We start from the raw sequence: 15,912 nt of genomic DNA on the forward strand, positions 1-15,912 counted from the left end.
TTATTTAACAAAGAAAATAAAATCAGCCAATTAAGATAACTTATTATAAATAAAGTCTACCTATAAAGTCAAATAATCACTTAATAGTGTACATGTAAAATATTTATATATAATAATAATTTAAGTGGTTATAGAAATTAATAAAATTGTAAATAGTATTTATTTTACTGTAATTATAAAAAGTTTTAATTTAAACAATAAAATTATATTTTGTAATTACTGTATATGATAAATTTTATTTTTAGAAAATATCAAGTTATCGGTCTGATTTTAAATTTTATAAGATTAATATTAAATTAAATAATTAATTATATACATATTAACAATTATTTTATATGTATATGTAAATTTATAAGAAGAAAAGGTTATTTTTCAGATAATTTTTTAAAAAAGAGTTTTGCTAACTCTTCCTAAGTTAAATAACTTGGATTAAATTACTTCCCTGAAAATATATATTTATATGAATTTTTTTGCCAATTATTTTTTTTAAAAAAATTTAAAAAATTATTTGCATTATTTATTCATTTCATTTTATTTATTTGGACATTTTTTGTACAATGTCTTTTACATTTAAATTTGGGCAAAATTATATAATTATATAAAATTTACTAGTAGGTTCTTAATTAATTAGTAAATTTTAAAATATCATTCTAAAACTATAAAAATTAAGTTTAAGATGGCATTAATAAAGTATTTTTATATTTTAAATAAATAAATAAATAACTTTATTCTTATTACGTTAATCTTATATTAATTGCAAAAATATCTTTTGAAAAACTTAATATTATTTCTGTTCCATTCTAATAAGATTCTTCAGTTTATTATTTGCCAGTATTAGAAACTTGGGCAGAAATCATGATATTTAAAAGAAAAAGAGCCAACTATATTACAAGGAATTAATAATGCAAGGTGTCCGATAAAATACTAAGCTTCTTAGTTATTTTTATTAATGACGGTATGCATGCAGTATTAATAAAAAAGGAAATACTTAATATCTTGTGATTGTGTAACATTTAAAATATAAAAATAGGTTTGTTATAATCTTAAGATATCTATTTTTAATTACTACGAATTAAAATTATACACGTGATATTAAGAAGTCGAGATCTTTTTTGATTAAACATGATTTATATATTATCTATTATACAAAAAAAAAAAGAATGAAATTAAGCAAATGAAAAAATTTTTTACCTATTACTTCATCAGTCAATATACTGAAATTCTGGGATTATATTTCCGTTAATAAATTAGTCACCGATTAAATATTCCTTTGTTTGACGCAGAACCAACGAAATGAAATGGAAATATAACTTCTTCCTCAAAATTAGTAAACTATAGCTAAGTATGTTGCATACTAGCTTTGAATATAAACTTATTAACCATGGGATTATAAAAATGTTTGACAAAATCTTGCAATCTAAAGAATTACTTTTGATTTGAATTAATAACTCACTAGGATAAACGAATCAAAAATCACGATGATTTTTTCGTAGTTTCGGAAAATGAGTTCGAAGATTATTCAACTGCCTTCTTGAATAAACGTGGAAAGCTGCCATTTAGCGTACACCTGAATAGTAAGTGTTCGCACGAAACGAGATTGGGATGATTGCCTTCCAGGAAGAAAAATTTCGATCCTATTCATCATGTTCATCATGTTGGATGTACCTTGTTATTTCTTTGTCCTCTTGACATTGTGCTATGTAAATATTCCCGCACTAATGTCGCTTGCTTCACAATTCTTTCAAGTGCCGACTCGCTCGCATGACAATCAAAGGCTAAATGAGGGAAAAAATGATATTAATTGCCGAAAATATCATCAGTTCATTAAATTAATTAACAATGAACATAATTCATTAGGCAAACTTACAGAGAATGGCACTGTTAATTTCATCTGCCAACCTATCTCGATGTTCTTGAGCCAATAGAGACCCTACTGGTGAGTTTTCTGGATCTTCATATGCCATTAAAGCGCTCATAATTTTAAGTTCTGCATTAAACTTTTCTTCATTAGCCCCTTTCTTTTTAGGGAAACTTGTTAATACTGTTTGGGCAAATAACAATGCTTCAATTGGATTGCCAGCACGAACAGTTTCAATGAATTGTTGACAATGAAGTTTGAAACACATATCAATTGAACGTGCAGTAGTTCGATTGTCTTGTTCATCCGAAGACACAACGTGAGGAAACTTATCTCGACATAATGATAAGGCTTCAGTGATGCTGCCAGCTATTATGTAATGGCGGATTTCTCCGTACAAAAAAATGAAAAAAAAAAGTCAAATAACCTAGGTTGCCAGCTCTTAGATCACAATATGTAAAATGATATGCGCGAAGCTTAAATTATACTCTTACTTTTTCTTGTTTCTAAACTTTTAAGTGCAAATTCGGCATTAAAGCGCTCTCCATATCCGTTACTACGTTTACCCTTCTTCAGTACTTCGAGAAGCATTTGAGAATTAGCTTCTTTACATATTAATTCACTGGTGGAATCAATATGCATACATTCCTCTTGAATTGAATCAGCCATTTCGCAATCCCCGTCTTCGTCTACTTCAATAATATCCATGGGTACAGGTGAACTGTTACCATTCTGCACGACACCATTGGTAGTACCATTGGTTGAACCGTTTTGAGTAGAACCATTTAAACCATGTTCCATGCTAGGTTCACCTACATTCAAAGCATCTTTAAAAAATACTTTGGCAGTTTCACCATAACAATTATGTATAAGGTAATCTAATACCAACTGACGAACAACCGTGTCGTCAGGTTCTTCATTGTTTTGGTAAACTTCTGGACAAGGTTCCATTATAATTGACCTATTAAAACTTTTAATTTGAAAAACTAAATCTTAAAGAAAATACAATTGGTGTGAACTTTAATGCGGATTAACTGATTTCGCTCGATTCGCATTATTATATTTTGTGATAGGAAAAGACCACGTGTGATTATGAAATGTGTGAAAATACAAGAAAAATATGAAAAGGAGCATGTAATACCAAAAAATATATTGCATAATCACGTGTTTATAGATTTTTAAGCAACTTCTCCAATTTTTTTTTTACTTCTTGAAGATGTCTGCTCAAGATCAGATTTCAACAAACACGAAGCCCGAAAAACAAACTGGTGCAATTTATACTATTAGTTTAACCCCTGAACAGGTTAAGCGTATAGAAGAGAATCGACTTAAAGCTCAAGCGAAATTAAGGGAAAAACAGAAACGAGATCAGCAAAATAATTTAACTAGCACTGAACAAAAAGGAATTATTTCAAATAATGGAAATATTAATGAAACAAAAGGGTTACGTCCTATGAAAAAGTTCCAAAATTATGTGGAATATGATTTCTCAAAAATGAAAGATACTCGTGGAGGTTTTCTATCAGAACAACAAGATGAAACCCCTAAAAAGAGAAAATGGGAACCTCCTGAACCCGAATTTGAAGCTTTAGAACCATGTAAAATAATTTATTTAGGACGATATATAATTTTTAATAATATTAATTAACAATATATATTTCTTTTATAGCCATGAGTATTGATCCAGCTGAAAATCAAAAATGCAAAGAATGTAATTCAGTAGAATTAGATAACCTGTTTCGTAAGACTTTCAAAGTCAATGTATGTAAGAATTGTAAGGAAAAATATCCTGAAAAATATAGTTTAATAACCAAGTCCGAGGCGAAGGAGGTAACTCTTTCCGTAAAGATTACACTCTTTAACAAAATATCATGAATCGACTTACTAATTTTACCAAGAATTTAGGATTATTTATTAACAGATCGTATGGTTTATTTGAATTGATTTTTAGAACTATATATATATTTTTTTTCTAAATGAAAATATTTAATTTATTTTGTTTCTAATTTTAGCTGAATTGAGAGATGTAGAGATTTTACCACATTTGTCTAAACCAAATCCACATAAAGCAACCTGGAATAATATGATGTTGTACCTTAGAGAACAGGTTGAAGAATTCGCATTCAAAAAATGGGGAGGCGAAGAAGGGTTAGACGAAGAATATGAAAGGAGGGTAAGTCTCAAAAAGAAGAAAAAGGACAAGAAATTCAAATCAAAACTTGCAGGTATATAAAATTTAATATGTAACATTTTGATTCAGTAATAAATAAATTAATAATAAATTTATTTTCTTTAGACCTTCGAAAACGTACTAGGACTGACGTTTTAACTGTACAAAAGAATCACAAACATGAATTTGGAGAGACTGAAGAAGATCCAGAAACTGGAGTAACAACTCAAAGCTGCGAAATTTGTGGAATGCAAATTGAAGTTGATATTCTTTAAAGACAAATGAAATAGTTGTGCAAGTTAATTTTCACCTTATTTTAAATCAAACTCGTAGTAATGTAATATATATAATAATCATTTGGCTTAAAAAGGAACCAATTAACGGTAACAGAAACTCGTGGAATAAATAGAATATTAATCTTCATCTGAAATTTCATCATCATCACTTAAGGCAGCAATTGCAGGATTTTTAATTATTTTTTGTGTAGAAGAATCTTTGTCCACAGTCTTTTTATTAGATCCCTCAATAGCACCAACAGAAATTAGATAATTTTCAAGAACTTTAATATCAAAATAATGTTAACTTAATTAATATCAACAAGAAATTTAGATTGAAAGGAAATAAAAAATACCTTGAAGTGTCATATTCATTCCGCCTAATTGAGATAGGCCTACAAGCTGTTGTTGAAGATCACTATTACCATAAATTAACAGAGTGGGTAAATTTTTATCTGGGTAGTTTGGTATACAGTGATCTCCAACTATTTTTACAAATTTTGTTGCTTTATATTTTTCTGCGAGTGTTGATAAATGTGCGTTCATTAATTTACATTCTGGGATCCTATAAAAATATATACATTTGTTACACTACTATTAATACATAAATTACATTTAACACATGTTTATACACACGGATCTTTGAATAAATGCACAATCACCCAGACTTCTTGACTTGCTTCTGTTACTTCTTTTATAAAATCAGGCTTTGATATTTGAATTAATTGTCCATATTTTTCTCGTGACGCTTCGGCTTTTATCTCAGCCATTCTTTTCTGTCTACAAATAGTAAATAAATTAATAACACTTATTTTTAAAGAAGAAAAAAAAATAGTTTCTTACCGGTACTCTTCTAATATTCGATCATCTTCTTCATCCTCTAACTCATCTAGTTCATCTAATGTTTTATCTTCTAAATGCTTTTCTTGTTTTTCACGAATATTTTTATCCATTTCTTCAAATATTTCTTCTTCTGTGGGACCTTCTTTTGGAGGAAGGATACCACGAGCTCGAAGAATATCGTTCCTAAGATAACAAATGTCATATGTTTTATTCATTGCCGCATATAACAAATCCTACAAAAAAAGTTTTACCATTCTGTATCTGCGTTTGGATCTTCCATGGTTTATAGAAGCAAAGAAAATTTACTTGTTAAATTTGTTAAATTTTGATTAAATTTTGATTAAATTTATATCAATTTTGACGCGGTGATCATTATCCGTTTCCAGTATGATGAAATTTTATTATGTAATATTCCAAGGATTTTTTTGCCGATCAATTTGGCCAGCCAATGGTCTTGGCCACAGCTTGTCCTCTAGACGGTCATATAATGAAAAAGTGACGCCTATTGTGAAACGTTCCCTTTTGTTATAAAAAGGAACAAAAAGAACGAATAGGGTTTAGTACATAAAAATATTTCTAACTAGATACTTCCAAGAATTCTTGAATTTTTTTTTTTAAAAAAAAAAATGAATAAAAATAATATTGATACACAAATTGAAGGAGGTTTAATACTGATTAAAAATCTCCAATGGTATTTATTTATTTTATTTCCGTTTTCTTTTTGGTTTCATTGTTAATAATATTACACAATTCATAAAAACAATTTAGTATTATCATAAGCGAAAAAGTGGAAAGGTCATTAGCGAATAGGTTAATGTCAAGATTTTTATTGAAAGATTCTGAAAAGATACTTTTAGAAATTGAATTTAATGGCATGAATAAACAAACGATTCCATCTTTAGCGTAAGTTAATCAAATTGCAATACCTCTTAAATTGATTAACTTAAAAAAAAAAAAATTAATATAAAAAAATTATTTTGTTATGTAGGACATCATCATCAGATAATACAACAAAGAAAGTTGCATGGGATGAACATATTCACTTTAAGATCGATGCGCCCTTAAATCCGTCTAGAAGTAACGAATTAACCATTAGATGTTGGAATACATCTATTAAAGGTTATGACGGATGTTTAGGACAAATAAGTGAGGCTTTAATAAATTTTGATAAATCTGGTGAACCAAGAAGTAAGTATTGTAATACGATAATATGAATTCTTTAGTCAAACAAAAATTAATAATTAAAATATATTCCATTTTAAGTTACCTTGACACTTCGAGAGGGAAATCCCAATATAAAAATATCGTTTTCTTTATATTTCTTATCAAACGTAAGTTAACACATCAATTATTACAAATTATAATTAATTAATTAATTAATTATATTTTTATATTTTCTTGATAAGGTTCCACCACCAGAGATGAAACTTTTCGACGATGACTCAATTCGCGACAAAAAAATCGGGATGATATTAATTAATAATATAAAATAGTAATATATTATGATTTAATTTTTATTGTATTTTTTTTTTTTTAAAAAAAATAACATTATTTTAATATTTATAATATTAATAGTAAAAATATACTTGGTCACAGCGGAACATTAGAGTTCATATTACAAAAAGCATTAAATACTTCAGGACACTGGCATACAATTCCAATAGTTCATAATTCTTCACATCAGAAACAATTAGAATGGAAATATCCTATTGCAATGTTCTTGAAAGCAGGACCTGATAAATTGATCATTCGTTTTAAACACGGAATTAGAGGACATGCTGAAGTCAAAATTGGTATTGGACCTACCGGTGAATTGATGTCAATTTGGTCAGATTTATCTGAAGGTGGACATGGAAATGGTAAAAAAGGTATGATGGTTTTTTTTTATATTAAGTTTATTTTTTGTCAAAACAAGAAAATAATATTTAATAAAATTTTTTAGTTGGAGATTATACTTTGATGGAGAAGGAGAGGGGATGTGAAGAAATAGAGATTACTTTTGATTTATCATGTCATTCCATAGTTACATCAAGAGATATCTTTAAAGAAAAGAGAAAATCAAGTAAACCACCACCACCGCCGCCACCTCCAAGGCGTGTTCTATCTTATAGAAGTATTAATCGCCCACAAGAACCTATAGCTTCATCATCATTAAATGATCATCGACCACAAGAATATCAAAATTTCGAGCAAAATGAACGCCAAAGAAAGCCTTCTTTGCAAGAGAATATAATTGTTCCTGAAAATCATAGATTATCTAATCTATTACTGACTAAAAGTTTTGATCCAAATGATCGTAGATCTGAATCTTTAAAATCTCAATCAGATTCATTGAATTCCAGTAAAATGTCTGAATCTTCAAAGCAAAAAACCGGTCAACAAATAATAAACAATAATTTAAATTTCGGAGAACCATATTATAATGGTAATAATGGAAATGGAGCGTCTTACGTTATCACCGAAGAACCTCGTACATATTTTGAAGAAGAAAATTCACAAGTAGAGCGAGATCCATCAATAACTTCACGAACCTCTTCTTCAAGATCACAACAAAATCAATCCTTTCATAAAAAATCTAAGCCATTAGACATTATTAATAAGGGTAAAAACAAGTTTACATCAAGAAATACAGATCAACACGTCAAAATTGGTTATTCTCCACCTTCATTACAAGATTATCAAATCGGATCTTTTATTTACGAGGATAGTGATGGAAAGTTACAAAGCAACTTATATCAAAGTACTAAACAAAACATTCTCCCAAATACACCACAAGATAATGAACCATCACCAATACCCCAAACTGATACAATTTATCCTAACACACGCACGATTAACAACGACAATTCAAATTCATTACCAAAATATATATATAATAAATATCAATTAATTTCTCAAATACCAAAGTCAAAGCAGAATAAAGTATATCTGGGTCAACATATACTTACCTCAGATAAGGTGGTAGTTAAATTTTATAAATCTCGTTCAAGATGGGAAAATGAAACCCATTTTTTGAAAGCTCTTACGTCGAAATCAACCGTAAAGTTGGAGGAAATAACTGTGAATCCGGCCGAAGAACAAAATTATTTCATAATCACGAGGTATTTCGGAAAATCTTTAGATGAAATCGTAGAGAATATTCGTGATAATAAAACACATATAAAAAGTGTACTTTTGGGTACTTGTAAAGCTGTAGAGTGGTGTCATAGTAAAGGTGTAGTGGTAAGTTAAATTCAAATTTAAATTATTTAATTATTCTCATTATTCTCAATTTTTCTAATTTAATTATTTTTAAAATATAGCACATGGATTTAAATCCTTCTAATATTATATGCAAGGATCAAAAGATTCACAAAATAGTGTTATGTGACTTTGAGCATTCAAAAAATGCTGGTGATAATATTTGCTCGGACAAATATAATCAGCCATTACAATTAGGGTTTACATCACCAGAACTACTCTTTCTTCATCAAGTCGTATCATCATCAGCGTCACAATCATCATACTCACCTTCTTCATACTCCTCTACTACTTCTTCCACGTATTATACTAGTAAATCTCACCCAGAAACTTTATTAGTAAAACAAAGTATAGATATCTTTAGTCTGGGTTGTATATTTTATTTTTTGAATAAAACCCATTTATTGTATAATTCCCAAAAAGAATTAGAACAATTAAACCTAACTAAAGTTTGCGAAGATATTGAAGATGAGCAGGTCTCTATTTTAGTTAAGTGTATGGTAGCTGAAAACGGTAGTAAAAGACCCAATATTACACAAATATTAGAAAATCCATACCTTAAGAATTAATGTATTTTTTGTACTGTACATTTATTTATTTATTTATTTTTTATAAATAGAGTTAACAATTTTTATAAATATAAATAATTCATAGAATAATTATCAGTTATTCAAAAGTAATTATCTAATTCAGAAAAATTTAACGTGTTAAGTTGTTGATTGGAGTTTAATTTGAATTTTGATATCGTAAAAAATCAGATAATAATCACAAGTGTGATATATAGGGGGGTGACAAATGAGAGATCGTCTATTTTCAAGTGGATACGACGCAACTTACTAAATTTTTCGTCGCAAACAGAGTCTTTATATAATTCAAGGCCAATTCGTTCAGAAAATAAATAAGAGATACTAAAATGCTTCAATTCACGAATTAAAGAATCTATTTGTCGGTATAATATCACCGGATTTAATATTATTAACATGTCTTTTAATATTTCGCGCGTAATTTCTATTTCTAGGATAATATTTGATATATGATATCATAAAATTGTAACAATACAATAATGTTCTTAATATATAATGATCTGTACAATATGTTATTTAATAAATATAATGTTCTAATCAACAATGTTCTGTACAATATGCTAATATGCTAATGATATACTAATTAATTCTTAAATGTCTAAATGTTATAATTCTTTTCTTTTTCCTTCCTTTAACTTCAAGAAATGAACCATCTCTTCTAGAAAATAAATAAATAGCAACGCTAAAATATTCCTTTTTTTTAATCTTATTAAATATATTTTGAACATAATCCATATCATCTTTTATATTTCTCATTTTAGATTTTATCTCATTTAATTTATTTAATTGTTCTTTATTATTCTCAAATTTTATTTTAAAAATTTCTTTTTCTATAACTTGTAATATATTCTTTTTAATATCTTTCACTTTAATTTCTATATCATTTAATTCTACTTCAACATTATTTTCATTTATTTTATCATCAACATCATCAATTATTATATCATCTATTGTTGTACCAAAATTTTCATTTATCTCTTCTTTTAAATCACTTATTCTAATTATCATTCCATTTATTACATTTCTCACAAAATTTGTCTTTTCAATTATATTTTCTTTTGTACCTATAGAATTCCAGTTAGATTTCCATCTTTTTAAAATTTCAAATATTCCAACATTCTTCCCTTCAGAAGTTTCATCTCCAGCCAAATCATCATCTTCAGGTTCAAAATTCATTGCTAAACGAGCCAAACTATATGTTACGCAAAATAGAATAAGTTTTGTAATATAAGGTCCAATAGTATTTATGAAAGCGTAAAATAAACAAATATAAAATAAGTTGAAAAGGTAAAGACTTAATAATACCCATCTAAATGATTTAAGAAATTTTTCATAATATAAAAGATTTAACGACATAATTATTCCAAAAATTGTTAATATGAAATAAAGGGCGTTAATTAAATACCAATAATCTAAACATTTATATTTGAATAAACAAAATATCTTTGCGGTTACTTGCCAATAATATATTATAATCGCACCAATTAAAATGAAAGTATATTCTAATTTGACATTTTTAAATGATGCTTGCTTAATTATTATAGCTCGATATGAAAAACAAATACCATAATATATAATAGCAGCTATTAGAGAGCTGTTAATATCATCTTTCATGATACATTTATTATGTTTAGGATTTATCTTTAATGAGATGGAAGGAATTACGAAATTTGTGAATAATGCTAATAAATCATCCGTTATTCCAATTATAATTTGAAATTGTCTATAATCTTTAAATTTATAATAAAGTAATAATGCTGCAGCTGGAATAGAGGTGGCAAATAAAAAATCAAATATATCTTCTGTTGGTGAATAATTATCCTCTTTTACATCATTTATTGGAAACGCATTGATATTGTGTGAAAATGTGAAAAATGTAATGAAGATAATTGATATAATAACAAGATTGAATTTTTGTTGAAGTGACATAATTATGTATTGTATGAGTTTGAAAATTGGATTCCTACTTATTCTACTTGTCCGATGGTCCTTTATATATATAAAAACGGAGCGTAGTTTTTGTACAATAAAAAGGTAATTGATGAATTTTTTCAAATGGATTCTAAATTCGGGAAGATTTATTTTCTTAAAAACTAAATTTTTTTTGTAATACATTTGAAAGTTTCTAGATAAATCTTTTTCCTTTCAATATGATCAAAATAGTAATGATTTATCCGTTTTTACCCGTTTTATTCACAAATGCCGGAGTTTGAAGAGCAGAACACTAATTAAAAATTTTTGCTGCAGAGTTAATTTCTGGATAGAATAGAATTCTTTATTATCCGCAGTAACCTATGGATATTATTTTTTAAAGTTTAAATGAATTAGTCATAGGAAGTCTTTCATAGAAGTTTTTTGTGATCCAAAAGAAGATAAATCAGCCACAAATTTTACGATTTCTTGTGTGATGACGCCATGTTAATTCTTTTTTTTTTAAAGTTCTTTAAGGTGATGATATCATTGGTTTATGAATAAGAAGACTTTGAAACATAATAGCGTTAAATTTATTTAGTAATATAACCAAAAATTTAGTGTGGTACAAACGTTAATTTTGGCTGGAATTAAGAAATCTTTGATCAATACTAACTAAAGTTATTTTACTGCGGATGCATTAACAGTTAAGCTGTGTATTAAAATATGAAATATATACTCGTATATATGTTTATATATATATTTTTTTTTTATACTACATACCAAATTAAATGAATTGACTTAACGAGGCCAATTTAATTAATTTATTAACTAAACGTTCTTGATATTTAAAATTCAAGTTGTTGAATTTTTTGTTTATTTAATCTGCAAATTGACATATTTAATACAGAATGGTTTTTAAGAAGCAATTTTAGATGTATGATTTAAAGTTATGGAATTTTTTTAAATAAAACTTGACATTAGATTACAATATATTCTATTCATTCCATTAATTAGTTTATACAGTATATATATTTTTTTGGATACTAATATTCTTATTTTTGATTAAACTAAAATATTACATTGATGAAATTATAATAATTATTATTGGTGAAATATCACATTGCTGATAGTATGAAACAGTATCTACTGATTTTATGAGATGATTAGCTTCGAAATATGATGATTTCTTATGTACGTCATGATTTTAAAAAAAGGTATTTTTTATTGCATGTATGTAAATCCCTGATTCTTGGCAATAGATTTTCATACTCTATGGTTAAAAATATATGACGAAAATGTACCTTTATTGATGATCTTTGAATATAAATACTGTACGTTATCTTATCTTAAATTTTTATTCATATATCCACATTAATAGATAACATTTATTTAAGAAAATTTTAACGAATTCGCGAATTTATGAATTTGACGAATTTAACAAATTGATAAATTTAAAAAATTTAACGAATTTAATAATCATGTCATTAATGAAATTTTTATCTGGTTTATCTGGTACTTCATTCATTGCTATTGTCGCGACAAACGCTTTAAGCGCCGCTTATCATCCACGATATGAACAAACTCAACATTCATCTAAAACGTAAGTTTACTTTTTTTTTTATAAAAAAAATTTATTTCTCAGTACGTAAAGAACTTATTAAATTATAAATCATTCTTTTCGTTTTTGTAGAGATAAGCGAAGTTCTCATCATTCTCATAATAATAACCCTCATTTTCAATTTCATCATCAACATGAACCAAAATATTTTTCGAAAAATGATTACAGTCATAAAAATCACAAAATTTAATGAAAATGTTCAAGCATATATTCTAGCATATATTTTAGCATATATTTTAGCATCTTATATTTATAATAATGTCAGCATTTTATAATAAATATAATTGAATAATAATATTAACCTTCAATGAACGAAATAAGAGCTATTAGGCTAATTATGATTGAAATGATTAAGACGAAAAGGGGATTGAACTTCATGATAATTATATAAAATGATACAGTATATTTGATGAGTCCGATAAGTAAATGTTATATTTCTAATTATTTTTGGATTTCAATCAAGATTTATTCTTGAGGATGTTTATTAAAATTCGAGGCTCATCCTCAAACGATTAAGAAAATCCTTCAAACTTTATTAGGCCATTCTTTTTTATTACCTCGTGAAATCTAATTAAGAACACACTTATTACTCATGCCGAAAAATCAATTTTAAAGAAATCTTTCATTTAAGTCTAGTGAAACGATCCGGATCATCCACGAATACAAACGGATATCTGTCAACCGAAGAAAACGATAGATCGAATAAATAATTCGTGGATATATTTTGCGAAATGACATGAAATTCGCATATTATCCGCATATCCGCGGACTAAAAAAAATTTTTTATGATTGTTTTTTTAATTTAACAAATCAAAAAAAAAAACCTCGAAATTTGATAGAAAGTAAAGAAAAAAAGAATTGTGCAATTTTTTTTTGTGAATATTTATTTCGAAGTTGTAAATTTCGGTTTTAGTTTTTAGATTTCTTAAACATTTTAAAGTACTATGGTAAAATAAATCCTAAAAAAAATGCAAATCTATCACAATAAATTATATATCCATATCACTACTATTTATGAAAAAGAAGGAAACCGCCGTTAATTTATTTAATTTCGATTTATTACAACGAATATTCATGAATGCAAATTATCCGTGCGGATTGTTTTACGGATTGCATAAATTATTACTTTACTATTTATTTACAAATTAGAAAATACAATTTTACGATTTGTTTATAAATTTGATACGATTTCGATAGTACATTTTTACGATTTGTTGCAATTTTGGTAACTAATTTTGCACGACTCGATCAAGTCAGGTGGCGATCGCCTTAATATTCAGTAACTTTTTATACTAGGCGACTAAATCGTGATTGTATGAAACTAAATCGTGAACAAATCTTTATTTATGATAAATTTTCATCATGGTCACTATTTGGTTTCGATTTTAAAAGTTCTGCACCACATTCGATCCATAATTCCAGTCATTTTATTTTTTAATTGGTACTGTACGACTGTACGCTGATCACCGCTGCGCCACTAACCTGACACTAAAAGAATATTGTTTTCTCCCAATATTATATTCGTCAATACCTATTATTAAAATATATGAATGTAGACTTTAATATTGTTGTCTGTTGATCTTGCTGCTACTTCATTTATTACTATTATCGTGACAAGCGCTTCATTTATCGTCCACGATAAGAACAATCTTGTTTTTCTCTAGAACGTGAAAAAATAAATAAATTTATTTTGCAGTACGTACGAACTTAAATTATAAATCATCCTTTTGTTTGTGAGGAGATACGTTGTTCTCATATAAGTAGTGCTTCGGTCCGTGTACGGATTGATCTGGATTAAACTGAAAAACCAGATGAAAATTCTGCAGTTTGAAATCAGAATTTATCCAGATTCGGATAATTCATTCCAAACAAATGATCAGATTTTAATAATTAATGTCTTGTTTAAGATAAGTATTTGAAGTTGCATATATAAAGGTAGGAAATAATTTTTTTTTTATCCAGATTTCACCCAGATCGAACTAAGTTCATACATTATCAACATGAACCAAAATATTTTTAAATATGGTCATAATCATAAGAAAAATCATGTCTAATAGTGAAAATGAATTAGGGATTTTTCCTAAATCCAAAAATTTTCAATAATTCTAAGCATATAATGTAACATACTATTATATGCTGTAATTTTATTTATAATGTGAAGATAGTTGTTACAAAAATTAATTTCGAGACATTATTGCTACAGGTTCTTTTCAAATATTGCTAAATATAGTTTGCGTTATTAAAATTACGTAAAGAAAAAGTGAATTTTATTTTTGTCCCAAATAAACGTTCCTATAAACTTTCACATGAAATAATCCTTGAAAATTAGTTTCAGGACTAGGTCAGGACTGTTAACCCATCTTTAAGATTTTTTTTTTTGTCAGTCGACAATTTAACATTTTATTATATTATATACTATTCAAAAAATAAAAAAAGTAAATATTGAAAAATGAATATAATAAATACAAAAAATTTTTTTATATTTCATAATTCATGATAAAAATATTATTAATTAATTATAGTATGAATTTCATATTATTAGTAATAAAAACCTAATTATAATATGATTTAAGATGACATTTATAACTGATAACAACTTTTTAACGGTATACACGAAAATTTCAAATTATTATTTTATTGACTACCACAAGGATATACTTTCCAACTATTAAGGTGACCATGATAGTGCCAACAGATATCCTGAGTATTATCAAATGGTCCGCGCCATTTATCTACTTTAAGGGAGTGTGCAACACCAAAAACAAGGTTAAAAGTTTTTACATCATCAGGTATAGTCAATTCACCCCATTCATAATTACCATCACTCATATAATCGAGGGCAGCAACCATTGCCCTTGTACCTTTGTCCAATTTGTTTTCAATCTTGACTATTTTGCCTATATATACATACATACAATAAATTAGTACATCTAATCAAGACATAAAGAATTATTTTATGATTATTCAAAAATTTACCTTCAGTGAGCGAAATAAAAGCTATTAGACTAATTATGATTGAAATGGTTAAGACGTAAACGGGGTTGGGCTTCATGATAATTATATAAAAATGATACAGTATATTTTGATGAGTCTGATAAAAGTCTTTACTTCTTCCTAGTAAATGGTTATATTTCTAATTATTTTGGAATTTCACTCAAGATTTATTCTTGAGGGGTATTTATTAAAAATTTGCGGCTTATCCTCAAACGTATCTACCGTATCTTAATGAAAGCTTTACTAATAGATTAAACAAAAAATATCCTTTAAACTTTATTAGGCAGCCATTCTTTTTTATTACCCTCGTGAAATTTTATTAAGAACACACTTATTACTCCATGCTAAAAAATCAATAAAAGAAATCTTTTCATTTAATTAGTGAAATGATCCGGATCATCCGCGAATACAAACGG

General features: G+C 27.0%; 7 protein-coding genes across 8 annotated transcripts; 3 read left to right on the forward strand and 4 right to left on the reverse strand.

Moving 5' to 3' along the window:
- Positions 1-1,078: 1,078 nt before the first annotated feature.
- On the reverse strand, positions 1,079-2,809 carry OCT59_019299 (uncharacterized protein; the record flags this gene model as incomplete). The annotated part of the gene is made up of 7 exons (XM_066135935.1): positions 1,079-1,107; positions 1,192-1,222; positions 1,381-1,417; positions 1,542-1,567; positions 1,666-1,775; positions 1,868-2,227; positions 2,353-2,809. 7 exons carry the CDS (start codon positions 2,807-2,809, stop codon positions 1,079-1,081), a joined length of 1,050 nt encoding a protein of 349 aa, XP_066005178.1.
- Positions 2,810-3,074: 265 nt separating this feature from the next.
- On the forward strand, positions 3,075-4,437 carry OCT59_019300 (uncharacterized protein; the record flags this gene model as incomplete). The annotated part of the gene is made up of 7 exons (XM_066135936.1): positions 3,075-3,456; positions 3,528-3,688; positions 3,764-3,782; positions 3,871-4,083; positions 4,155-4,246; positions 4,306-4,326; positions 4,399-4,437. 7 exons carry the CDS (start codon positions 3,075-3,077, stop codon positions 4,435-4,437), a joined length of 927 nt encoding a protein of 308 aa, XP_066005179.1.
- OCT59_019301 (uncharacterized protein) lies at positions 4,115-5,508 on the reverse strand. The gene is made up of 6 exons (XM_025323857.2): positions 5,398-5,508; positions 5,147-5,329; positions 4,940-5,083; positions 4,660-4,868; positions 4,339-4,587; positions 4,115-4,260 (listed from the first exon to the last, which is right to left on the reverse strand). Exons 1-5 carry the CDS (start codon positions 5,424-5,426, stop codon positions 4,442-4,444), a joined length of 711 nt encoding a protein of 236 aa, XP_025189187.1. The 5' UTR covers positions 5,427-5,508; the 3' UTR covers positions 4,115-4,260; positions 4,339-4,441.
- A 264-nt stretch (positions 5,509-5,772) lies between these two features.
- OCT59_019302 (uncharacterized protein) lies at positions 5,773-8,955 on the forward strand (the record flags this gene model as incomplete). Its single annotated transcript, XM_025312606.2, has 8 exons — positions 5,773-5,837; positions 5,915-6,049; positions 6,135-6,334; positions 6,410-6,477; positions 6,553-6,638; positions 6,722-7,014; positions 7,089-8,368; positions 8,449-8,955. 8 exons carry the CDS (start codon positions 5,773-5,775, stop codon positions 8,953-8,955), a joined length of 2,634 nt encoding a protein of 877 aa, XP_025189186.2.
- A 594-nt stretch (positions 8,956-9,549) lies between these two features.
- Positions 9,550-10,899, reverse strand: OCT59_019303 (uncharacterized protein; the record flags this gene model as incomplete). Of its 2 annotated transcripts, none has more annotated exons than XM_025329895.2 (1): positions 9,550-10,899. In XM_025329895.2, one exon carries the CDS (start codon positions 10,897-10,899, stop codon positions 9,550-9,552), a length of 1,350 nt encoding a protein of 449 aa, XP_025189185.1. The 2 variants fall into 2 exon arrangements, with proteins under 2 accessions (XP_025189185.1, XP_066005180.1); XM_066135938.1 differs by having other exon boundaries at positions 9,550-10,146.
- Positions 10,900-12,362: 1,463 nt separating this feature from the next.
- On the forward strand, positions 12,363-12,692 carry OCT59_019304 (uncharacterized protein; the record flags this gene model as incomplete). The annotated part of the gene is made up of 2 exons (XM_025323856.1): positions 12,363-12,484; positions 12,575-12,692. The coding sequence occupies 2 exons, from the start codon at positions 12,363-12,365 to the stop codon at positions 12,690-12,692; spliced, it is 240 nt and encodes a 79-aa protein (XP_025189184.1).
- A 2,444-nt stretch (positions 12,693-15,136) lies between these two features.
- OCT59_019305 (uncharacterized protein) lies at positions 15,137-15,554 on the reverse strand (the record flags this gene model as incomplete). Its single annotated transcript, XM_066135939.1, has 2 exons — positions 15,137-15,399; positions 15,479-15,554. The coding sequence occupies 2 exons, from the start codon at positions 15,552-15,554 to the stop codon at positions 15,137-15,139; spliced, it is 339 nt and encodes a 112-aa protein (XP_066005181.1).
- Between the last annotated feature and the right edge of the window lie 358 nt (positions 15,555-15,912).

Source organism: Rhizophagus irregularis, chromosome 28, assembly GCF_026210795.1.
Source record: "Rhizophagus irregularis chromosome 28, complete sequence".
In the NCBI taxonomy this organism is placed as follows: Eukaryota; Fungi; Glomeromycota; class Glomeromycetes; order Glomerales; family Glomeraceae; genus Rhizophagus; species Rhizophagus irregularis.

Coding starts and splice junctions, on each gene's coding strand:
- OCT59_019301 (XM_025323857.2), bottom strand. CDS start 5,426: ATGGAAGATCCAAACGCAGATACAGAATG. Junction 4,869..4,939: donor GTGCATTTATTCAAAGATCC/GTGTGTATAAAC, acceptor ATATTTTTATAG/GATCCCAGAATGTAAATTAA. Junction 4,588..4,659: donor AATGAATATGACACTTCAAG/GTATTTTTTATT, acceptor TTGATATTAAAG/TTCTTGAAAATTATCTAATT.